Here is a 24,263-nt window from a genome sequence, read left to right as displayed (position 1 = left end):
GCTGGTCCGAGTCTGCTGGGTCAGTCATGGCAAGTTCGTACTATCACGTTTCAGGGAAGACCCAGATGCAGACAATGTCAAAGTAACAAAAGTTTATTACTAGAACAAGGGGCAGGCAAAACAACAGGTCAAGGCCAGGCAGAGGCCAATAATACAGATCAGAGTCCAAAAGGTACAGAATGGCAGGCAGACTCAGGATCAGGCCAGGCAGAGGTTAATAATCCAGGGTGGTGTGACAAGGTACAGAAACGGCAGGCAGGCTCAGTGACAGGGCAGGCAGAGGTCAATAATCCAGGCAGAAGGTGGACTTTGTAGCGTTTATTACATTACTTATCAACTGCACAGCGCACACAGAGTGGAAATCTGAGAAAATAGGTATCATTGTGAGTGCGGTTGATTGTTTTTGGGGATTTTACAGCAGAGGCATTACAAAGAATTCTGTCGATGAATGCTCCGTCCTCACAGGCAGCTAAGCCTGTTTAGGGATGTGATTTGAACTGTTACTGAAGAAGTGAGATGTTTCCCCCTCCCCCTCAGTGGGATATTTTGGGGTTCAATAGACCGTACAATAGGTGGCGGCAATAGACCAATAGGTGTAATCTGCCATAAAACCGTAAAGAAGAAGAAGTGGGAGCCATAGCCTGTTGTGTATACTCCAAGCCTGTAGGTGGCAGCAACGTTAATGTTCAGCTACCTTCTAACCGTACAACAAGAGCCAAGAGGAAGGAACAAGGCACGTAAGAATTAAAACGCCGGTGAACGGCGAGAAAGTTTGGTGTATCCACAAGTTTTAACCTTTTTGTAATTTGATTCAACCAGTGGAAGACTAAGAAAATGTAAGTTCAAAAGCGTGTTTCACGGAAATTGATAATGCACAGTAGAACTACCCAGCGAAAATGAATAGGGTATCTAGTGTTAGCGATGATGTCGTAGTTGAAGGATAGGTGTGTTTGATAGCTAACAGCTAGCTCTCGTATTGTTAGGTTAGCTGTTCCGGATTAGCTCAATATTAGCTAAGCTGGTCAACTCTGTATAACGTGATGCTAATATTATATGACTAACGTTAGCTGGCACCGATCACTGTCAACTACGTCAAAGTTTATGATGGTTAACACGGCAATTTAGCTAATAGGGCGTAAAGTTAGCAAACGTTAGCTAAAACGTTGACTAACTACTAGTAGCTGTCTAGCCATAAAGAACATTGATCGTGCGTGTCTTAGCTAGCTAACTAAGATGTAAATGAGCTAGATGTTTCTTTGTTTGTCCCTTCTTCCCTAAAACGTTTATATTATTCTCATGTACCAAGCTAGAAGATGGCTGTGAACGTTTACTCCACATCTGTGACCGGCGACAACCTTAGTCGCCATGATATGCTTTCTTGGATCAACGAGTCTGTACAGATGAACTACGCCAAGATTGAGCAGTTGTGCTCAGGTCAGTAAGAAATCACGTTAGCTAGCTAATTTAGCTGATCTAGATCAAACCAGAAATATGTCCATCGGCATAGCTAACTAGCCTGTGATAGCCGTTCCGATGGTTCATTCAAAGCGTGGTAACGTTATTTTCGACAAACGGTTTATTTGGAGATGCATACCTTGTCTTTTAAACTCCTGTTTCCAGTTGCAGGTGGAACTCAAAAAAAGAGAATATAAAGAAAAAATATAATTTCTGACTCAATACAGAAAGTGCATTTAATATTTTTTTGAATATTAAATTGCAAGTTCCACCCGCAACTGCAAAATAACGTTTATAAGACACCTGTGGCATCAGAATCGAGAACTAAGAAAGTATCACCAGGAAAAGGTTGGAAAAGTTTTTTTTTTTTAGATCGTATTGTCAATGCATCCTTTGCTCAATCAATTATTACATATCTATAACGAGTCTGGACTATGCTCAATTACAACATAACTATAATGAGTCTGTTCTACTTTTGCTATGTGCAGAAGATTCAAGCCCGCTCGGCAACTAACTACAACACCATCAGCCTGTATGTGTAGTCCTATACCATGCATTCGAAAGTATTCAGACCCCTTGACCTTTTCCAAATGTTTTTATGTTACAGCCTTATTCTAAAAGGTATTAACATCTCATCAAAATAACCAGAATGACAAAGCAGAAACGTGTTTAGAAATTTTTGCTAATTCATATTAAAAAATGAAATTACATTTACACAAGAATTCAGACCGATTACTCAGTACTTTGTTGAAGCACCTTTAGCAGCGATTAAAGCTTCAAGTTCTTGGGGCACAGCTTTATTTTGGTAGTTTATCCCATTCTTCTCTGCAGATTCTCTCAAGTTCTGTCAGGTTGGATGGAGAGTGTTGCTGCACAGCTATTTTCAGGTCTCTCCAGTGAGGTTAGATAGGGTTCAAGTCTGGGCTCTGGCTGGGCCCCTCAAGGACATTCAGAGACTTGTCCCAAAGCCATTCCTGCGTTGTCTTGGCTGTGTGCTTAGGGTCGTTGTCCAGTCGGAAGGGGAACCTTCGTCCAGGTTTCCTCCAGATGTGATGCTTGGCATTCAGGCCAAAGAGTTCAATCTTGGTTTCAGAGTCCTTTAGGTGCCCTTTGGCAAACTCCAAGTGGGCTGTCATTTGCCTTTTACTCCACCATAAAGGCCTGATTGGTAGAGTGCTGCAGAGATGGTTGTCCTTCTGGAAGATTCTCCCATCTCCACAGAGGAACTGGAGCTCTGTCAGTGACCATCTGGTTCTTGGTCACCTCCATGACCAATAATGGGGTATTGTGTGTAGATTGAGAAGGCTGTAATGTAAGAAAATGTGGAAAAAGTCGAGGGGTCTGAGTACTTTCCGAATGCACTGTATATTTATCTACCGCCATCTTAGAAACTACTCCCCGTACATGGAAATTGTGCTCCCCACAGATAAGTGGCTTTGGCTGTCATAGGACATTTAGGCAAGAGGTAATGTCAGGAGCAGAGGAACAAGTACCCCATTTCTATACTTGAGTAAAAATAAAGATGCTTTAATAGAAAATGATTACAATAAGTGTCACCCAGTAAAATACTACTTGAGTAAGTCATAAATGATTTGGTATTAAGTATAGTTAAGTATCAATTGTGATTGCTAAAATATACTTATGTATCAAAAGTATGGATCATTTCAAATTCCTTATTAAGCAAACCAGACGGCACCCCCCAAAACTGACTAAAGTAGTACTTTAAAGTAGTTTTACTTAAGTACTTTACACTGATTATAGCCTATAAAAGTTGAGACATGATTAGCTGGTAATTTAATAAATGATTTATCACATTCACACAGGTGCCGCTTACTGTCAGTTCATGGACATGCTTTTCCCTGGATGCATCCCTTTGAAGAAGGTAAAATTTCAGGCAAAACTAGAGACTGAGTTCCTCCACAACTTCAAACTTCTGCAGACCAGTTTTAAGAAGATTGGGGTTGACAAGGTGAGTGTTTCCGAGTGTCTCAGTGTGTACTTTCAGCTATTGCAGTATTCCTAAAAGATCACATTACTGCCATTTTTGCCATTGAGATTGACATGTTTTAAACAATTTCCAGATCATTCCTGTGGATAAATTGATAAAAGGCAAGTTCCAGGACAACTTTGAGTTTGTGCAGTGGTTCAAGAAATTATTTGATGCCAACTACGATGGAAAGGAGTATGACCCACTCGGTGCTCGCCAGGGCCAGGACACTGCTCCTACGCCCAACCCAGGGCAGGTCGCATCCAAGCCAAGAAAGCCCACCACTGGTGAGGAAGAAAAATGTATAATTTCTAACATGTTGATGAATATAACATAAATACCTAATTGAAAATATAGCTACACGCAACAACGGAGGGGGGGGCGTCTAATCCAAGTTACTCTCAGTCAGCCGGTGGAACATAAATTGTTCCCGTCTTTGATGCTTGATCCCTTAAATGCACACTGTATGCATCTCTATTTCAGTACAGTTCCACAGCTCCCCGCCTCTTATCAGACCAGCGGCGAGAGTCGGTAAGGTGGTTTAATGGTCAAACGGGGATCTCCAATGGGCACCTATGGTGGGCTTTCACAGTCATGGTCACACTGTGGAAATAACTTTTTTTTGTTGTTGTAAGGCTAGGTCATAGATAGCCTCTCTTAATTTAGTAGGGTATGTCATAAACATCAAAGTTCCAGAATGGGCTGAAAATGGCAGCCATGTTGGTCAGGGAGATATCCAAACCAGTCTAATTGGAAGGACGGGCAGTAGAGGCATAATCCTGATTATACTTATGCAGGAAAATAAAAGGAGTGATATATCATCAGCTGTTAGTGGTCTCAGATGATCCCGCATGTGAAAAATCCGGATGTGGTCCTGGCCTGGTTACGCGTGCTCTGCGGTTGTGAGTCCTATTGGACATACTGCTAAATTCTCTAAAATGACATTGGAGGTGGGTTATGGTACTGAAATGAACATTCAATTCTCTGGCAACAGCTCTGGTGGACAATCCTGCAGTCAGCATGCCAATTGCACTTTCCTTCAACTTGAGACATCTGTGGTGTATTTTAGAGTGGCCTTTTGATATCTCCATCACCGGGTGCAACTGTGTAATGATCATGCTGTTTAATCTGCTTCTTGATATGCCACACCTGTTAGGTAGATGGATTATCTTGGCAAAAGAGAAATGTAAAGACATTTGTACACAACATTTGAGAGAAATAAGCTTTTTGTGTGTATGGAACATTTCTGGGAACATTTCTGGGAACATTTCTGGGAACATTTCTGGGATGTTTTATTTCAGCTCAGGAAACATGGGACCAACACTATCCGTGTTGCGTTTTATATTTTTATTCAGTGTATGTGACACCGTATCAATAGTTGTTGCATTTCCAACTATGTCTAAGTCCTATCATCAACTGATTTCAACCAGTGTATGGCTGTGTAGGGTCCTATAAAATCAGAGTTAAATCCACGTTGCGGAGAAAGTGGACAGAATCCAGACATTAAAACGGAATTCAATATTCCAAAATGTATTGAACTTAGTAGGAAATCAACTAAATGTATTAATTTGCCCGAGATTATCATAAGACATGAATAAAATGCATTAGTGATTTCGTATTTTGCCATTTGTCTACCACTTTGTGTAGCCGTTAGCGATGATGCTAATGTAATGTCAACCATGTTCTGGTAGAACATTTTATTGGTTAACTGTTAACTACAAAGTGGCCTATGCCTACCTGGCAGAATATTATTATTTGCACCAATCCAGTGGCCATTTGTTTAGCAAACTCTAATCACATGAGCGCTACAGAAACATTGCTAACCAAACAATGATCTCTGGCTGTTGCACAGTTGAATTAAATGGCAACTACACTATATGTCTTAGTGGTCTCCTGATGTGGTTTAAGCATTGCTGTTAACTTAGGAAAAACTAAATTGGATGGTTTATTAAAAAAGCAATGTTGAGAGCTAAAACTAGGAAAAATGGAAACCTGGTTAAAAAAAACTAAACGGAATCAGGCAAATTAAACAGATTTTAACGGGCTCTAGTTGTGCATTGACTGTTTGTTTGAATGGCATATTGACAGTTAATTAGAAAAATGTATGGAATCATTCCTCTAAAACTGTCTGGCTAGCTAACAGACAGAGTGCGAATGCATTCTTCAAATTCATTATTTTACTCTTATCACAGCACTGGAAAACCATTTAAGTCATGATGAGACAGTGGATTGTCCAGTCAGATGGAACAGAGTAACTAGGCATTTTAAGGTCATAGATTTAGCCGGTGGTAACTTGTGGAATAGACACCAGCTGGAATGCGGTTTTAACCAATCAGGATTAGACCCACCCGTTGTATAAAGTTGACTGACCCCCCCCATTCCAGTATTCTATAGGCTAGGAACTGGAGTCAGTGGGTATACATGTGCAATTGTGTGTCTAAGGTTGAGTGCATGGACACAGTCCACTGTTATTATTCTGTCCTAGTTTGCCAACTTGTGATTTGTGTTGGATCCAGCTCCCACGAGGTCTACAACGGCAGTAACCAAACCCCCGCCCAGGTCAGCAGGGAGTGCTTTGCGGAGGCCCGGAGGGGCAGAGGACGTGGAGAGGGTGGAGCTAGCCCAGGAGGTATGTTCTTTCGGAGGGTCACTGCTAAAATGAGTTGTTGTGATGAGACGCAATGTGATTTCCCCTCAATCTCCTGTATGGCTTTTGTGTGCTCGGTCAACAGTTTATTGAAATTGAAGCTTGTTTAGTTGTAACATGAGTCATGACAGCCCCGCCCGGTCGTTCTCCTGTCACTTTTTATGTATTCTCTCGCCTCAGGTCAGTTCCCTGAAGGCCACTGTCCAGGACATGGAGAAAGAGAGAGACTTTTATTTTGGAAAGCTGAGGTCCATTGAGGTCATCTGCCAAGAAGTGGATGGCGAGGCAGATACGACGATGCAGAAGATTATGGATGTTCTATACGCCACTGATGTGAGTGAAACTTCACAGGAATACTCTGACCGACACTCCGTCTTCTGCATTTCTATACATGTTTCATAACAGATCATTATCTGTAGTAGGAAACCAATGTAGCGTTGTATTTGAATATTGAAATGCACATTTTGTTTCCTGCGAACAGGAGGGGTTTGTTATTCCTGATGCTGAAGGAGAAGAACCAGAAGAGTTCTGATGAAAATGGACACAACTGCAGTTCATACCTTAATCACACGCTTTTCAATACACACACACACACACAAGTTTGCATGTGCAACGTTCATACGCACTCTTTGGGTCTAATGAACATGCACTTACTCACACTGTGGATTAAGTTGTCTCTGGATTATACACTGCCTGCCACCTTGGTCCAAGTCTTTATTGGACCAAGTGTTTTTTTGTTTTTTCTGGACCATAAAATACATTTCAGAGACCCTGCTGATCCAGCCACCAGAGAAGAAGAACCCTGGATAAAATTCCAATGGGTCCTTATTTTCTGGGGGTTTTCTGCCTTGTTCTTATTCTGGCCTTTTCTGTGCCTTTCAATTTAGGCCTGTTACTTTTGAAATATGTTCAGGTTGTCTTTTTATTCCTTATATATTTCCAATTGACCTAAACAGTACTGTACTAGATTATTTTGATATGATATTTGCAAATATGAGTAATTCTTAAATATATATATGAATGTTTACTCTGCCAATTGAAATGATTGTAATTTTTATGGTATGTTTACACACATTCATTATATACTTAAGAGTTAAACATTTGTGGTTTAGGCGATCAGCATTTGTATTTAGTTTTTTTTTTATCTCCGCAGGTATTCATCACATTACTTTTTTGATTTTTCAATGAAATTAAGTGTTTTTATTGAGCACCTTAAATAAAAAAAGACTGTACTTCTTACTTAAAAGCAAAATTATAAGACTCATTCTGCCATTTGTGTATTGTATGTAGGCTAGAGTTGCACTCCACTTACCTATGTTCTGATTTACTTCCTCATGTAAGCCAAAGACAGGATGTGTGGTTGCCAGTCCACACAGTGAAGAAATACATCCTTCGAGTCTACAGTTAGAGCAGAACTATACACTCTTAGTAGAGGAACTGAGAGCTCTATTCGTAGGAAGTCTGCTTGTGAACTTAGTAGCAATATAAGGCTTCTACAGGCATCACTTTTCTTAAAAAATTAAGGTTTGATTGGAAAAACTAGATGTGTTTATAGGTTGAAGAAATAGCTTGTTTTAACTTCTGTGATGTTATTAACTGAAAATGAATTAGAATGTGTATATTTATGTGCTCGTTAAAATGTCCTGACATACATTTGCATTGCTATTGGCAGTTGGTTCTAACTGCAGTTACCCAAGGCCCGGTGGGCCTCATTCACCTGCAGTAAACCCAAATCAGAACAGTGACATAAATGTAAACCTGCCCAGAGTAAAGGGCCATAAATAAAAACAAATGTCTAGAAACCCACTGCGCCATAGACGTGGGTGACAGGGTGTACTTGTCATACTGGGTGGTGTCAATTCTGCCACCGGTCGGCAACATGGCAGCCCTTTGTGTGGGCTGGGTGCTGTTCCTGATCGGGCTCCCTGCCTGCACCCTGGGGGTTCGCAATAGGGAGCACCTGCCTTGTGGGTACCACTGTGAGTGTCTTGATTCTGTATGTCCCGTTGAGCCAGCTCCATCTGCGTCTTCATGTTGCCCTCTCCCTACGCTGTTGGCACCAGGGGCTTCCTGATGACTGCTCTCCTCATTCTGAGCTGGGCTGTGTCATTTTCTCTGATCAGAATATACAGGTCCTCGTCTAGATCTTCCATGTGGGGTTTTCCTCTGTCTCTCACTGACCCCCATCCTTGCATGTTGATCTGGCATCCGGTTTCTGCTTCCAGTGACTTGGCCCCACTAATCTGCCTATATAAGTTATAATCGGGCTAGTCTTTTACAGGCACAAAGCTTCTCCTGCAGGTGAATGAGGCCCACCGGGCCTTGGGTAACTGCAGAGGTTGTTTGTCTACAACATGTCGTTGGACATGTTATCCTGCATTCTATTGATCTCTTCATCCATAAGCTTCTCTGTGTCTGTCAAGATGCAAAACAGATTTGGATAACTGGTCATAATCTTTTCAGGTAACGATTGTGTCAAATAGGCAGGACTCTGTCTCCCCTTCTGTCTCCCTAGTGTCATCTTTCTGTCATCAAGAGTGCAAGGTCTTTTTTTATCAACAGAAAAAAAGCTTGGAAATCTGGTCAGAATCTGGTTAAGTTTGATCTCCATAGTTATCAATGATTTATGTTAGGACCATCTCTCTCACATTGTGACATCACCAAAAGAGCATTGTTCTTCTGTGAGCATTTGTGCCTGTGTTAAAGGTGGAAAGCCATGACCAGTGTGAGCTTGTGGACTGTCACAGAGGAACTGTGAAGATGGCCAGCCTTACAAGGTCAGACAGTAATATCAATATAAAGCTAGTTCACATTGGGACTTTAAATGTGTATGATCACAAAATCACATTTTGAATTGCTGGGTGTTCATTGAATCCATTGCCCATGTTATCACAGTTCCACCTCCGATGACAAGCAGAAACACACCACAGCTCCGGTAAATCCAGAACAAAATGCATCTGCACACTGTTATGCTCCTCCAAAGTGCTCTGTTTTATTTACACAGACATTTCCATTCAAATTGCCTGGGTTTTTGCTGCCTTGTCACCCACATTTTCTATGCAGTTTTTAATGAATCTTGCCCTCCTAAGACATTTTCAAGTGAGAGATGGTTCACGTTGGTTTTAATATCAAATGTGGAGTTAAGTATGACTGAGGTGCTCCATATCCTCCCTCCGCAGGGTATTTCAGGGGAGGCGGAGCGTTCAGGGAAGAGCAGTGACACCGCGGAGGAGGACATGCCAGCTGAGGGGGGAGTGGAGAATCAGATCAACGAACAGCACCTTCGCCGCATTGAACGCATGTTCAGAGAGGCTGACACTGATGGAGGGGGGGGTGAGTGACCCGAACACATAACACCTCCCCATAACTAATAGTATACCACAGTATCATTTTTAGCCCAACCCAGTATCATTTTTAGCCCCTAGTGGATCCCTGCCAGTTTCACCAACCAGCTGCACATTTCTACTTAGTGTTGTCATACAAACACACACGGGTCGTTCCATGAAGTTAGTCCCATTTGATATTTTAAGTTTAAAAGCTAAAGTGCCAAAATTCTGTATTGTTGGGTTTAGAGCTTGCAAATGAGGTATTTTACTGTACTTGTTGTGCATGTGACATTAAAACTTGAAAATTCTGTATTTTGGCTACTACCTCTATGCACCCTCTGTGACTTTTAACCCCAAAAATTCCCCCAAGTTTTCACCATCATTGTAAAGCCCTCGTTATTTTGTTTCTTTGACAAAGTCATTTCTGCAGATGATTATTTTTTTTTTTGTGATATATTTCGTAGTGATTCATTATGAGGGAAAATAACAAAAACAACCCCGTCCCTCAATTTAAGGTTGATCCCGTTACGTGAACTGAACTCTTGTTTGAGCATGGTGAAACTATTCCTTTTTAAATATTTTTTTCCAAAAGAAACATCTAACAGTAAAATCACAGTGATAAAAGCAGGTGAGCTGGTTCTATCCCCATTAAAAAACTGCAAACCTGACTCTCCACCCTATGGCAAAATGTGTGGAATCGCAGGAAATTAGTCATAGAATTGCAAAATCTTTTCTCCACCCCATGGAAAAATGTTTAGATTGCAGCAAGCTTACTGTAAAACAACATTTTCTCTATGCCCCATGGCAAAATGTGTAGAATTGCATGAAATGTACTTCAAAACTAAACATGTTTTGCTCTTGCAAGGTGGGGGGGGGGGGGTGGCTCCCAAACAAAATGTTGCTAAGGGCCCTGAATAGGCTAGTGCCAGCTCTGACTGCATGTGTGGGTATGGATGTGGGTACGCAGACCCGCGAGCCACTGTGGCCCCTCATGATTTTTTGTGGACCCCACCCCAATCTAAGTTGCCCATCCCTGCCATACATACAGGCTAGAAATATTTTAACAATTTCAACTTTTTTTGTGAAGCTTGCATTCAATTGCCTGTCCCTGTTGCACACGACAAGCTTCCATTCCTCCTGTAACAAGGTGATTTATAGCTGATTTAAGATGAAATCGTCAACCCTGTTGAGGTCAACCCTGTTACTTTATTTGGCACATAATAGGCACTTACTATAGTGATTTTGGGGTGGGAAATTGGGTTTTAATTGGTTGAACATGTGTTCTTTATCACAGAATGTGAATAATAAAATAAAACATCATCAAGTTACACTATCCAAAAGGGACACATTTTCTTAAACAATGTGTCATTCTCTCTGTCAGGGTTGGATATGGCTCAGTTCCGAGATGCGATGAAGAAGATCATGGGCGATGTGGATGACGAGGATGTGGACATTATCTTTATGAAGGTGGACACCAACTGTGACGGCAGAATGGACTGGGTGAGAGAGCAAAACGACAATGAACAGGAGTGCTGTTTTGTCGTCAGTTGACCAACTCTGGTGTGTGACAAACACGTAAACACATTTAAATTCTTACTCTTACAAACAACAACTTTGTGTGGTTTCAGGTTGAATATCTGAACTACATGCTTTTAGAGTACAGAGAGAAAGACTCTTTGCAGCAGCAAAACAGGCCAATCTACTTTCCCAAACCACTCAAGATTGTGCCTGTGTAAGTGGTATTTCATTGGCTATGTTCTACAGGTTCCTAAGTAGTATATGTGCAGTGTATGCATCCTTTAATCTTTCTGTGTCTCTGCCTGTGTAGTGCACACTGTGAGACCATTGTCCGGCTCCAGTTCTACCCATTCCAGCCTCCAGCCGGGGAGAAAAAGACAGACTCTGGGGAGCATGGCAGGGCCTCGGGGGGTTCTAAGGGCCGCGCCCACAGTGGACGCTACCTGTCAATCAGCCGTGATGGCGTTCTCAACTACTGGAGCGAGAGGTTCAAGCTGCTGCGCACTGTCAATGTGCGTATCAGCCATGTTCAAGCATTATATCACAAATAATCAATCAATTCATCTATTACAATTGAATTGAATAGCAATTCATATGTTTTCCCCAGACAATAATGTTTGATATGATGTGAAAACTCTGAAGTAATACATGATGTTGACATAGATGGAGAAAAGACAGTTGTGAAACACTGCTATGTAATAGAACATCCCACCAGCAGGTATGCTTCTTGTCATGCTTGTGGACCAGTAGGTATGCTTCTTGTCATGCTTGTGGACCAGTAGGTATGCTTCATGTCATGCTTGTGGACCAGTAGGTATGCTTCATGTCATACTTGTGGACCAGCATGTATGCTTCATGTCATACTTGTGGACCAGCAGGTATGCTTCATGTCATACTTGTGGACCAGTAGGTATGCTTCATGTCATACTTGTGGACCAGCAGGTATGCTTCATGTCGTACTTGTGGACCAGTAGGTATGCTTCATGTCATACTTGTGGACAGCAGGTATGCTTCATGTCATGCTTGTGGACAGCAGGTATGCTTCATGTCATGCTTGTGGACCAGTAGGTATGCTTCATGTCATACTTGTGGACCTGTAGGTATGCTTCATGTCATACTTGTGGACCTGTAGGTATGCTTCATGTCATACTTGTGGACCAGTAGGTACGCTTCATGTCATGCTTGTGGACCAGTAGGTATGCTTCATGTCATACTTGTGGACAGCAGGTATGCTTCATGTCATGCTTGTGGACCAGTAGGTATGCTTCATGTCATACTTGTGGACCTGTAGGTATGCTTCATGTCATACTTGTGGACCAGTAGGTACGCTTCATGTCATGCTTGTGGACCAGTAGGTATGCTTCATGTCATGCTTGTGGACAGCAGGTATGCTTCATGTCATGCTTGTGGACCAGTAGATATGCTTCATGTTATGCTTGTGGACCAGTAGGTATGCTTCTTGTCATACTTGTGGACCAGCAGGTATGCTTCTTGTCATGCTTGTGGACCAGTAGGTATGCTTCATGTCATGCTTGTGGACCAGTAGGTATGCTTCATGTCATACTTGTGGACCAGCATGTATGCTTCATGTCATACTTGTGGACCAGCAGGTATGCTTCATGTCATACTTGTGGACCAGTAGGTATGCTTCATGTCATACTTGTGGACCAGCAGGTATGCTTCATGTCGTACTTGTGGACCAGTAGGTATGCTTCATGTCATAGTTGTGGACAGCAGGTATGCTTCATGTCATGCTTGTGGACAGCAGGTATGCTTCATGTCATGCTTGTGGACCAGTAGGTATGCTTCATGTCATGCTTGTGGACCAGTAGGTATGCTTCATGTCATACTTGTGGACCAGTAGGTATGCTTCATGTCATACTTGTGGACAGCAGGTGTGCTTCATGTCATGCTTGTGGACCTGTAGGTATGCTTCATGTCATACTTGTGGACCAGCATGTATGCTTCATGTCATACTTGTGGACCAGCAGGTATGCTTCATGTCATACTTGTGGACCAGTAGGTATGCTTCATGTCATACTTGTGGACCAGCAGGTATGCTTCATGTCATACTTGTGGACCAGCAGGTATGCTTCATGTCGTACTTGTGGACCAGTAGGTATCCTTCATGTCATACTTGTGGACAGCAGGTATGCTTCATGTCATGCTTGTGGACAGCAGGTATGCTTCATGTCATGCTTGTGGACCAGTAGGTATGCTTCATGTCATACTTGTGGACCTGTAGGTATGCTTCATGTCATTCTTGTGGACCAGTAGGTACGCTTCATGTCATGCTTGTGGACCAGTAGGTATGCTTCATGTCATACTTGTGGACAGCAGGTATGCTTCGTCATGCTTGTGGACCAGTAGGTATGCTTCTTGTCATACTTGTGGACCAGTAGGTATGCTTCATGTCATGCTTGTGGACCAGTAGGTACGCTTCATGTCATGCTTGTGGACCAGTAGGTATGCTTCATGTCATGCTTGTGGACAGCAGGTATGCTTCATGTCATGCTTGTGGACCAGTAGATATGCTTCATGTTATGTTTGTAGACCAGTAGGTATGCTTCATGTCATACTTGTGGACCAGCAGGTATGCTTCATGTCGTACTTGTGGACCAGTAGGTATGCTTCATGTCATACTTGTGGACAGCAGGTATGCTTCATGTCATGCTTGTGGACAGCAGGTATGCTTCATGTCATGCTTGTGGACCAGTAGGTATGCTTCATGTCATGCTTGTGGACCAGTAGGTATGCTTCATGTCATGCTTGTGGACCAGTAGGTATGCTTCATGTCATGCTTGTGGACCAGTAGGTATGCTTCATGTCATGCTTGTGGACCAGTAGGTATGCTTCATTTCATACTTGTGGACCAGCATGTATGCTTCATGTCATACTTGTGGACCAGCAGGTATGCTTCATGTCATACTTGTGGACCAGTAGGTATGCTTCATGTCATGCTTGTGGACCAGTAGGTATGCTTCATGTCATACTTGTGGACCTGTAGGTATGCTTCATGTCATACTTGTGGACCAGTAGGTACGCTTCATGTCATGCTTGTGGACCAGTAGGTATGCTTCATGTCATACTTGTGGACAGCAGGTATGCTTCATGTCATGCTTGTGGACCAGTAGGTATGCTTCTTGTCATACTTGTGGACCTGTAGGTATGCTTCATGTCATACTTGTGGACCAGTAGGTACGCTTCATGTCATGCTTGTGGACCAGTAGGTATGCTTCATGTCATGCTTGTGGACAGCAGGTATGCTTCATGTCATGCTTGTGGACCAGTAGATATGCTTCATATTATGTTTGTAGACCAGTAGGTATGCTTCATGTCATACTTGTGGACCAGCAGGTATGCTTCATGTCATACTTGTGGACCAGCAGGTATGCTTCATGTCGTACTTGTGGACCAGTAGGTATGCTTCATGTCATACTTGTGGACAGCAGGTATGCTTCATGTCATGCTTGTGGACAGCAGGTATGCTTCATGTCATGCTTGTGGACCAGTAGTTATGCTTCATGTCATGCTTGTGGACCAGTAGGTATGCTTCATGTCATGCTTGTGGACCAGTAGGTATGCTTCATGTCATGCTTGTGGACCAGCAGGTATGCTTCATGTCATACTTGTGGACCAGTAGGTATGCTTCATGTCATACTTGTGGACCAGTAGGTATGCTTCATGTCATACTTGTGGACCAGCAGGTATGCTTCATGTCGTACTTGTGGACCAGCAGGTATGCTTCATGACATACTTGTGGACCAGCAGGTATGCTTCATGTCATACTTGTGGACAGCAGGTATGCTTCATGTCATACTTGTGGACCAGTAGGTATGCTTCATGTCATACTTGTGGACCAGCAGGTATGCTTCATGTCGTACTTGTGGACCAGTAGGTATGCTTCATGTCATACTTGTGGACAGCAGGTATGCTTCATGTCATGCTTGTGGACAGCAGGTATGCTTCATGTCATACTTGTGGACCAGTAGGTACGCTTCATGTCATGCTTGTGGACCAGTAGGTACGCTTCATGTCATGCTTGTGGACCAGTAGGTATGCTTCATGTCATGCTTGTGGACCTGCAGGTATGCTTCATGTCATTCTTGTGGACAGCAGGTATGCTTCATGTCATGCTTGTGGACAGCAGGTATGCTTCATGTCATGCTTGTGGACCAGTAGGTATGCTTCATGTCATGCTTGTGGACCAGTAGGTATGCTTCATGTCATGCTTGTGGACCAGTAGGTATGCTTCATGTCATGCTTGTGGACCAGTAGGTATGCTTCATGTCATGCTTGTGGACCAGTAGGTATGCTTCATGTCATGCTTGTGGACCAGTAGGTATGCTTCATGTCATGCTTGTGGACAGCAGGTATGCTTCATGTCATGCTTGTGGACCAGTAGGTATGCTTCATGTCATGCTTGTGGGCCAGTAGGTATGCTTCATGTCATGCTTGTTGACCAGCAGGTATGCTTCATGTCGTGCTTGTGGACCAGTAGGTATGCTTCATGTCGTACTTGTAGACAGCAGGTATGCTTCATGTCATGCTTGTGGACAGCAGGTATGCTTCATGTCGTGCTTGTGGACAGCAGGTATGCTTCATGTCGTGCTTGTGGACAGCAGGTATGCTTCATGTCGTGCTTGTGGACCAGTAGGTATGCTTCATGTCATGCTTGTGGACAGCAGGTATGCTTCATGTCATGCTTGTGGACCAGTAGGTATGCTTCATGTCGTGCTTGTGGACAGCAGGTATGCTTCATGTCGTGCTTGTGGACCAGTAGGTATGCTTCATGTCGTGCTTGTGGACAGCAGGTATGCTTCATGTCATGCTTGTAGACCAGTTGGTATGCTTCATGTTGTGCTTGTGGACAGCAGGTATGCCTCATGTCGTACTTGTAGACAGCAGGTATGCTTCATGTCATGCTTGTGGACAGCAGGTATGCTTCATGTCGTGCTTGTGGACAGCAGGTATGCTTCATGTCGTGCTTGTGGACCAGTAGGTATGCTTCATGTCGTGCTTGTGGACAGCAGGTATGCTTCATGTCGTGCTTGTGGACCAGTAGGTATGCTTCATGTCGTGCTTGTGGACAGCAGGTATGCTTCATGTCATGCTTGTAGACCAGTTGGTATGCTTCATGTTGTGCTTGTGGACAGCAGGTATGCCTCATGTCGTACTTGTAGACAGCAGGTATGCTTCATGTCATGCTTGTGGACAGCAGGTATGCTTCATGGCGTGCTTGTGCACAGCAGGTATGCCTCATGTCGTACTTGTAGACAGCAGGTATGCTTCATGTCATGCTTGTGGACAGCAGGTATGCTTCATGTCGTGCTTGTGGACAGCAGGTATGCTTCATGCCGTGCTTGTGGGATGTTCTACTCTTTATCTGTGAAACATTCGTTGCATGTTTTTCTCTGCTCTAGATAAGTCAGATGCAGCACACAGTGGCCCAGCCCGTCTGGGTGACAGACATGGCCTGCCTGAGCAACATCAACCAGCTCTCCATCTCCTCCACAGGGCGAGACGTAGGTGTGTCTGTGGGAATCTCTGTACAAACATTTGTAAACATGAAAACATCTTGTTATGCAGTGATGTTGTACAATGCAATAGCTACTGATTTGTAGCTACTGTATGTTTGTTGAAGTGTTTGTACAGTGTGTTTGTTTTTCTCTCACCAGAATTCTATGACATCAGTGCCAGTAAGTGTGACATAGTGTTCTCCCTGTCGGAGCTGGAGGCCAACGTGGAGGTGATGGACTACTGGTAGGCTTTGTGTGTATTCCAAATGGCACCCTATTTCCTAGTGCACTACTATTATTGTTGATTATTACTTCTGTTTAAAGGAACATAATGACTTTTGCAGACCTTTTTATGAGAATAACCTTTTTCTCTCTGCTTCCTTCCAGGACAGATGGTAAGAGAGGAGTGTACTCCATTGGGGATGCCAGTGGCACCATATACATCTTTGTCTCCTCTGATGTGGTCCATAATGGCCTGTTCAACAGTGCTGCCTTCAAGACAGGTACTGGGTGAAAACATGCAGGTGAAGATGGTAGATACACATGTTCATGCCGAAGACCAAACTCACTTCTTTGCCTCTTTTTCAGGAACAAACTATCGCATCCCCGTGTCAGCCCTGCTCAAAAACACCTCCAGCTCATTTCTCTGCTTTCGAGTCGTAAGTAGCCTATGTAACTTTTGTTTTTCCTGTTCACACTCTTTCTTCCCCTCTTTAGTTAGTTCTCTGTTTCATATCTTCCCCTTTTTTTTTATGTTCCAGCCCAGCCACAATGACTGGATCCACCAGATCCGCTACATCCCAGAGTTGAATGCCATCGCCACCTGCTGTGCGGCAGACCAAACTTCCATGATCCTGACCACGCTGCCCCACTCACGCAAGTGTAAAATTCAGTACGGCCCCCTTTCACGTTTTCCACATCTTTATTTTTTTAGTGTGTTTTACAGGACTGTTTAAAGACGCACTGCAGCTATATTTGAACTTTTCGTGTTGAAAAGCAATATCCCACGTATAAGTACAGTAATATACACACACTTAAAGTTAACAAAATATGTTTTGAGCAAAGTAGTTTTTTTTGTTGACACAAACACAAACTTCAAAGATTAGGCCGTAGAAGGAGTTGGTCTGATGCGATGTCATCGGCCTCCCTCCTTGGTTGTGGGAACATCTTGTGCCATGTAATGTCATACCTAGCACCTATTAAGATGTGCCTTTTGTTCAGTAAGACAGGTGCTAAATGAGGTAAAGAAGAGGCTGGAGTGCCTCTTTAAAATGCCCTCAAATCTCTCATTTCTAATGTTCATTTCACGGATGAATATAATTCTCTTGTTTTTCTTTCTCAGAACTGCAAACTTTCACATGCAGAAGGGAATTCTGTGTTTTGACTACTCACCTGAGCTCAACGTTCTGGGTATGTGTAGAAGTAATACCCCATACAGTGCTGTTTATGATGTCTAAACCAATTACATATAAAGTCAGTTACAAAATTATTGCCACCCTTGATAAAGATTAGCAACAAATACTGTATAAAATAAATAATAAATGCTTATCTATATTGCATGCTCCAAACATTTTAAAATTATATTATTTTATATTAAAATCGAAAGCATGTTTTGATTCCACTGGTCCTGGGGCCCTTGTTAAGGTCAACAGCATCAGGAACTTTAGGAGGCTGACACTCCCAGTAACCCCAAGCACACATCAAAATCCACAAAGAAATGGTTAATTGACTGCAAAAATCTACATTTTGCGATGGCCATTGACTTGAACCCCATTGAAAACCTGTGGTGTGAATGGAAGAGGACAGCCTATAAGCGCAGACGAAGGATATCAAGGATCTGGAAAGATTCTGTATGGAACAATGGTCTAAGATCGCTCCCAATGTGTTCTCCAATCTCATTACATTTTTTTCATGCAATATAGCTCAGTATTTACATTACTTATTTTATACAGTATTCTTTGCTGATCTTTCTGTAGCTGTCAATCTGGATATTATTATTTTGGTGCAATATCCCATGATGTGTGTTTGTCCGCGCTTGTTTTCCAATGTTCCAGTGACTGGATGCTTCGATCGGGTTGTGAGGGTCTGGAACCCCTATGTGACCAATCAGGCCACATCACAGATGAAAGGTCACTGCACCATCATCACTCACATCGCTGTCAACGGCAGAGACAACAAGATCATCAGTGTCTCCAAAGACAAGGTCAGATGTCCAGCATTATCACTACAGGGACACTCAATGTCACCCGTTGACTACTCAGATTTGTAATGCTCATTTAGACCACAAAACAGGTAAGGGTCGTTTCTTTCTGTTCCAGAATGTGCGGGTGTGGGACCTGCAGGACAGTGTCTGCCTCCAGAACATCCAATCCAGGAACGTCAACATGGGCTGCTTCCCCATCACCAGCACCTACTATAACCACACCAGTAACACCATGGTGATGGCTACGTACCTAGTGTGTGTTCGTTATTGCCTTTAACATGTGTACTCATACACACACTATTGGTTGTACAAGGTTCTTTGGTATTGCTGTGTATTTATTTCCTCATGTTTATGTTTCGCCGGGCAGATTGGAGTTCTTCGAGGGTCTATGGAGGATGCAAACTGCTCTGTACCCACAGCTACAACATCACATGAACAGCCACTCTGTGCTGCTCTCTACAACTCCAACTTCAAACAGGTTGGTGATGGTTCAATACTTGGGAGTGAGGTAAAGGTCAACTAAGGGATGATCATACAACCTATTGAAGCTAGGTAAACCCACCTTCTCTCCACTGCTCTGTGCCCAGGTGGTAAGTGGGTGCCATGCGGGCGTGGTCAGTGTGTGGGACATCCTGACGGGGGAGAAGGTAATGCAGTTCCAAACGACCCCTGAGCGACCAGTTGAGGTCACTGCCATGACATTCGACGGGCCCAAACGCCGCCTCATCACCGGGTCTAAAGACGGCACCCTGCGTCTCTGGAACTTCAACAACGGGGCTCTCCTTTCTGAACTGCCCCTGGTGGACAGCAATGAGGTACTACGTTGTATCCTGCAGGGCACTGGTCCCTAAGTGACAGACCAGACTTGTCTTTCTTACCACCAAGCAATGCCGTTCGACTACAGAAACAATACTTACTGAAATGACTTGTTGGCAGGTTACAGGGATTCTGTACATCAACGAGAGGATTTATGTTTCAGGCTGGAGCAAACGGGTCATGTGGTATCTGTGAGTGCTTCATGTTTTTACATCTTTGGACTGTATGCAACTTTTAAGCACTTTTTTGGCTGGCAATTGGTCAACTTGTGTGGCTTTTGTATGTTGTATCTGTATTATTTGTATCGTTTGTGTCTGTATGTTTACTTCTTCCCATCTGTCTGTCCGTCCGTGTGTCAGGGACAATAAGGAGGAGGATAAGATGGAGCACCGCGTGTGGAACCAGTACCACTCAGACGACATCTATTCCATGCACGCCCACGGCAGCAAGATGCTGGTGACTGCCTCCTACAGCGGTGATGTCATTGTCTGGAACATAGATTCAGGGCAAGCCTTCTGCCGTTTCAACGCTAGCGAGAGCCCACTGCCCCTCTTACCCATACGGGTGAGGCGAGACACAATGGAGCGCTGACATTTTGTTTCTCTGTTGATGTTCATGTTGAGTTTCTAATCAGGTGATAGAGAAACCAGGCCAGGTGGTGACTGTTATGAGTCCAGACGGTTTGGGGAAGGAGGATGAGGACGATGTGTGGCTCCGCTCTATGGTGGAATTTCTTGAGACCGTGAGCCAGACTCTCAACCCTCAGGCTCGTCGTCCCAGCTGTGCCAACCCTGCCCACACCAACGTCATACAGGTACACGTGTGTGTGTGTGTGTGTGTGTGTGTACACTGACTTTAATACGCATGTGTGAGTGTGTGGGTACTGATGTAGAGGTGTGTGTGTTTGTGTCCCTCAGCAAATCAATCAAGCCCGGCGTTGCAGTATTCCAGAGCCCCCTCCTGATCCTGTGATTCAGGGGCCTCGCGCCAACATGCGGCATGTAAAATAATGTTTCAATGCTTCATCTCTTTTTGTATGTTGACCGTTGTGTAAGGGGTTTCCATTACAGGAGGATGGAGGACGGTGGCACCTTCATTTGGGCTGGAGCGGAATGGAGCGGAATGGGTTGAATGGTATCAAATACTTCAAACACATAATTTCCATGTGTTTGATGTCGTTCCATTTATTCCGTTCCAGCCATTATTATGAGCCGTTCTCCCCTCTGCAGTCTTCTGTGGTTTCCATGTATTGATGTGTGTGTGCATGTTTCTATGCATCCCACAGGGCCGGAGGGGTAGCATCTCGGCTCCAGTCTCTGCTTTACTGCCCCAGCCGGTCACAGTCTCCATGGGTAGGCGGACGACACTGCTGCCCAGACGCAAGAGCAAAACCATCAACCTAGACGAGCTGGAGAAGCCTCGGTTTGCAGTGGAGAAAGTACTGGCTGACTGACATGTACACTGTTACCTATCTGACGGTTTAATATTGTTCACCTTGATTACCGACAGAGGATGTCAATGACTGTCTCTCCCTCTCTTTCTCTCCCTATTTCTCTTTCTGACGAGCAGGTGTTGTTTCTGGCCACCCGTGAGCGTAGCCCTGACACGGCCATCCTCCTGACCAGCTCAGCAGACGGCTACATCTACGCCTGGTCTATCGGCCGTAACGGAGGGCTGCTGGGGAAATTCCGTGCCGTGCATAACAAGGGGCCAGTCATCTGTGCCATGTTCACTGACAGACAGGACCAGATACTGCTCACTGGAGACAGCAACGGATACATCACGGTAGTACTGGAGGGTTTGGAGACCATAGAATATGTCCATGTGTTGTTTATCTATGTTGGCTAGACCAACTGATGTCTTTGAGTGAAGGGGACAGTGGTGAGAAGTGATCAGGGTGGAGACATTGGCAGGATGTTTTACAAATCGACTATGGACTGAAAGTATCTTTCTTTTCTTTTCTCTCTGTTTTTCTTTGTTCACGTCATCCCTCTACACCTGTATTTCCTTTTCCGCAGCTGTGGGACATTGAGAAGTACTGTTACCGTATGAGGGGTGGGGGGGCTGAGGAGGAATCATCCAATGAGGACTCTCTGAGGTTGCCTCAACTCATACCTCCCTACTGCAAAGTGGAGGGACCACGGAGGCTGGTGGTGGAGCAGGACAAAGAGGTAACTCAACAGCAGTAGCACACAGAACATAATGACACACCAAAATATTTGTTCAAGTTACAGAGCTTTAGGGAGGAGGGCAGGTTAGGATGAATGTGTAACAGATGTGAAACTAGCTAGTGGTCATTGATGATGTCACCTTCCGTAGACGGAACGGACTCTGTCATAAATAGATTTCCCACTCATTTATATTATCCCTCTCTGACCAGATTTTGCAGGGATGGAGTGTGTCCCTGATCCCCCCTAGGCCCCTGAGTTCCTGGCGCTGCCACCTGAAAGGGATCGTTCATCTTGAGTATGTGGAGCGTTTCCGCCTCATCGTCACAGCCAGCCTGGACTGTAACGTACGTCTGTGGACCACCGCTGGCAGATACATCGGTAAGCACCACCACTACCACCACTGGAGTTACGTGTATGGTGTCATTAGTTTGAGAATGTCTTATGGTTCTATGTAATATGTTTTATCATCGGCCACAAGGGGGCAGTGTTGGTACGTTCCAACTATTGTATGTCTACTAATACTGACAACTAGTACCCGGTCTGTCTCTACATCTCAGGTACATTTGGGCAGGGCCTGTGGCGGGTGGGCGACCCCAAGGCCCTCCACACAGAGCTCCCAGTGGACCTGAAGAGGATGGGGTCATGTCAGACACTTAAAGTCCTTAATGAGGGGAAGTACCCGCACTGGAGGTGAGGGGAAAAGTCCAAATGCGCAAGCCCATCTGTCTCCATAATGTGAACTATATGGCTGATGAAAGGGACTTTCCACACACAAAAACATGCTAGCCATGCACTGTACCCATCCATGCACTGTACCCATCCATGCACTGTACCCATCCATGCACTGTACCCATCCATGCACTGTACCCATCCATGCACTGTACCCATCCATGCACGGTACCCATCCATGCACGGTACCCATCCATGCACTGTACCTATCCATGCACTGTACCTATCCATGCACTATTACTGAGTCTGATGTTTGTCCGGTCATGTCATCTGTCTGCATCTCTTTGATGTCCTCCTATGCCTTCTTAGCTGTGCCAAACGCATCCTGGAGGGCCTGACTGCACAGAAGAGTCAGCAGTCGACAAAGTTTGGTGGGGTCACAACGCAGCTGAGGGAACTGGTTCCTACCGACCCACGGATCGTCAAGTACACCGACGAGCAGATTGAGAACACATGGAGACTGTGGCAGGAGAAGGGAAGGCAGGTGAGTTACAGATGCCATCCACACTCACAGTAGCCTACGCACATCAGATTAAAGTAAAGGACTGACTGCAACACACCTGTGTGGTTACTGTGCCTAACGATCGAGTGTTGCTTCAACTGTCCTTCCCTCAGACCAGCAGCATTTTAGGACGAGCATACAAACAGAAAGTGAGACATCACCTTCCGTCCTGTACCCCTGACCTCCAGACAACCTTCAGCAGTCAAGAGCAGGTAAGACTCATACCTTAAAGAGCCTACAACTAACTCTATGGGACCGTTTCCTGGCCTTAGATGTGTAATTCTCTGTCATTTTTGAGAGAGTATAAGGCACCATCTCTGTTGTTCGAAGTCAAAAGGGATAATGATGTGCCTGTTTATTTATTTATTTTGTTTGTTTCTCTGTCTCTCTGTAGTTGAGGGTGTATAAGGCCTTGCCCTACAGCGTTCTGCGGCCCGTCACCCTGCCCCCTGTCCCAGAGCTTCTGAAGGACCATCAACACAGGTTAAATGAGGGCACAGACACTGCCGCCAAGCAGAAGAGGAGCACTAAGCGCCGGCCCCACTCACACACACGCTACCTGGCTGCTCCTCCGTGACCAGCAACTCCCAGGTGCTAATATGACCCTCGCTGATTACATTCAGAAATAAAAATGAGTCTGGCAAGGCACTATTTTATGTGTTTGGTGTAGTTGTTTTAGACGGATCAGGTCGAGACAGTAATACAGGAAACGTGTAACACTTTTTGTCATATGTGATGAAATGGTGAAGAGCGCATAGATTTTTTTTTATTGCACGTTTAGAAGATATCAAAAAAAAAAAAAATCTCAAAAAATGTGGAGAGTTTGAGGGAAAAAGTAATATGTACAAGCCATGTGTGTCTAAGAGTTCTCCCGGGGTTTAGGTCTCCTCTCCATCTGAGAGAGAGTTGGAGTTTGGTTATCAGGTTTCATGTCCAGCTTTGACAGGCCTGGGACCTCCTCTCCTGCTTGGACCAGCCGGGTCACTTCGTCGAATGAGAGGGTTGCATCGGTGTTTGCTGAGGTCCCACCAGTGGTACTTAAAGAAATGCCAAAAGGTCAGCAGCAGAACGTACCGATTGTAAAATATGAATTGAAAAAGCTGTTTCCCCGCTGGGACCCTGAAGATTCTTCAAACCACTCTAGAAATTCTGATCCCCCTCTTGCAGTCATATGAATCAAACCGACTGTACAGACTCCATTCCACGTGGAGAATATTATTGCCTTTCGTGAAGCTGAGACTTATTGAAATCTGAAAATATATACTTTCGTCTACTACAGCAATGTATCTGAGTCAACTGTTTTCTTGTGAAAGGGAAGAGAAATAAGAGGGTGAGGTTAGAAACAACAAGACAAATATATAGAGCGCTCCCCTATTGAAGAATTTAAGTA

At 44.2% G+C, this 24,263-nt stretch overlaps 2 protein-coding genes and 1 pseudogene across 7 annotated transcripts; 2 read left to right on the top strand and 1 right to left on the bottom strand.

The window, feature by feature from the left end:
- Window positions 1-328: 328 nt before the first annotated feature.
- On the top strand, window positions 329-7,341 carry LOC110492745 (microtubule-associated protein RP/EB family member 1). Of its 5 annotated transcripts, none has more exons than XM_021567207.3 (8): window positions 483-836; window positions 1,307-1,434; window positions 3,279-3,424; window positions 3,537-3,729; window positions 3,926-3,973; window positions 5,959-6,071; window positions 6,270-6,422; window positions 6,571-7,341. In XM_021567207.3, exons 2-8 carry the CDS (start codon window positions 1,314-1,316, stop codon window positions 6,619-6,621), a joined length of 825 nt encoding a protein of 274 aa, XP_021422882.1. In that variant the 5' UTR covers window positions 483-836; window positions 1,307-1,313; the 3' UTR covers window positions 6,622-7,341. The 5 variants fall into 5 exon arrangements, with proteins under 5 accessions (XP_090059169.1, XP_021422884.1, XP_021422882.1 ...); XM_090203044.1 differs by having other exon boundaries at window positions 668-733; window positions 1,311-1,434; XM_021567208.3 differs by having other exon boundaries at window positions 681-836; window positions 1,311-1,434.
- A 360-nt stretch (window positions 7,342-7,701) lies between these two features.
- Window positions 7,702-8,610, bottom strand: LOC149976914 (protein quaking-A pseudogene; annotated as a pseudogene).
- A 2,093-nt stretch (window positions 8,611-10,703) lies between these two features.
- LOC110492744 (WD repeat-containing protein on Y chromosome) lies at window positions 10,704-23,524 on the top strand. Of its 2 annotated transcripts, none has more exons than XR_016487313.1 (25): window positions 10,704-10,915; window positions 11,044-11,147; window positions 11,244-11,445; window positions 16,357-16,462; window positions 16,612-16,696; window positions 16,840-16,955; window positions 17,041-17,111; window positions 17,214-17,344; window positions 17,795-17,862; window positions 18,507-18,655; window positions 18,771-18,908; window positions 19,023-19,133; window positions 19,243-19,470; window positions 19,592-19,662; window positions 19,831-20,035; window positions 20,106-20,285; window positions 20,389-20,472; window positions 20,757-20,927; window positions 21,041-21,256; window positions 21,490-21,642; window positions 21,852-22,020; window positions 22,200-22,332; window positions 22,681-22,855; window positions 22,987-23,085; window positions 23,268-23,524. XR_016487313.1 is itself a non-coding variant. In XM_036945814.2 (25 exons), exons 1-25 carry the CDS (start codon window positions 10,805-10,807, stop codon window positions 23,448-23,450), a joined length of 3,441 nt encoding a protein of 1,146 aa, XP_036801709.2. In that variant the 5' UTR covers window positions 10,725-10,804; the 3' UTR covers window positions 23,451-23,524. The 2 variants fall into 2 exon arrangements, 1 of the variants encoding a protein (XP_036801709.2); XM_036945814.2 differs by having other exon boundaries at window positions 10,725-10,915; window positions 20,757-20,909.
- The last annotated feature ends 739 nt before the right edge of the window (window positions 23,525-24,263 follow it).

The sequence above is a fragment of the Oncorhynchus mykiss genome, chromosome 16 (genome assembly GCF_057628025.1).
Source record: "Oncorhynchus mykiss isolate SJ-2025 chromosome 16, ASM5762802v1, whole genome shotgun sequence".
In the NCBI taxonomy this organism is placed as follows: Eukaryota; Metazoa; Chordata; class Actinopteri; order Salmoniformes; family Salmonidae; genus Oncorhynchus; species Oncorhynchus mykiss.
This window is presented reverse-complemented; position numbering and strand designations above follow the sequence as displayed.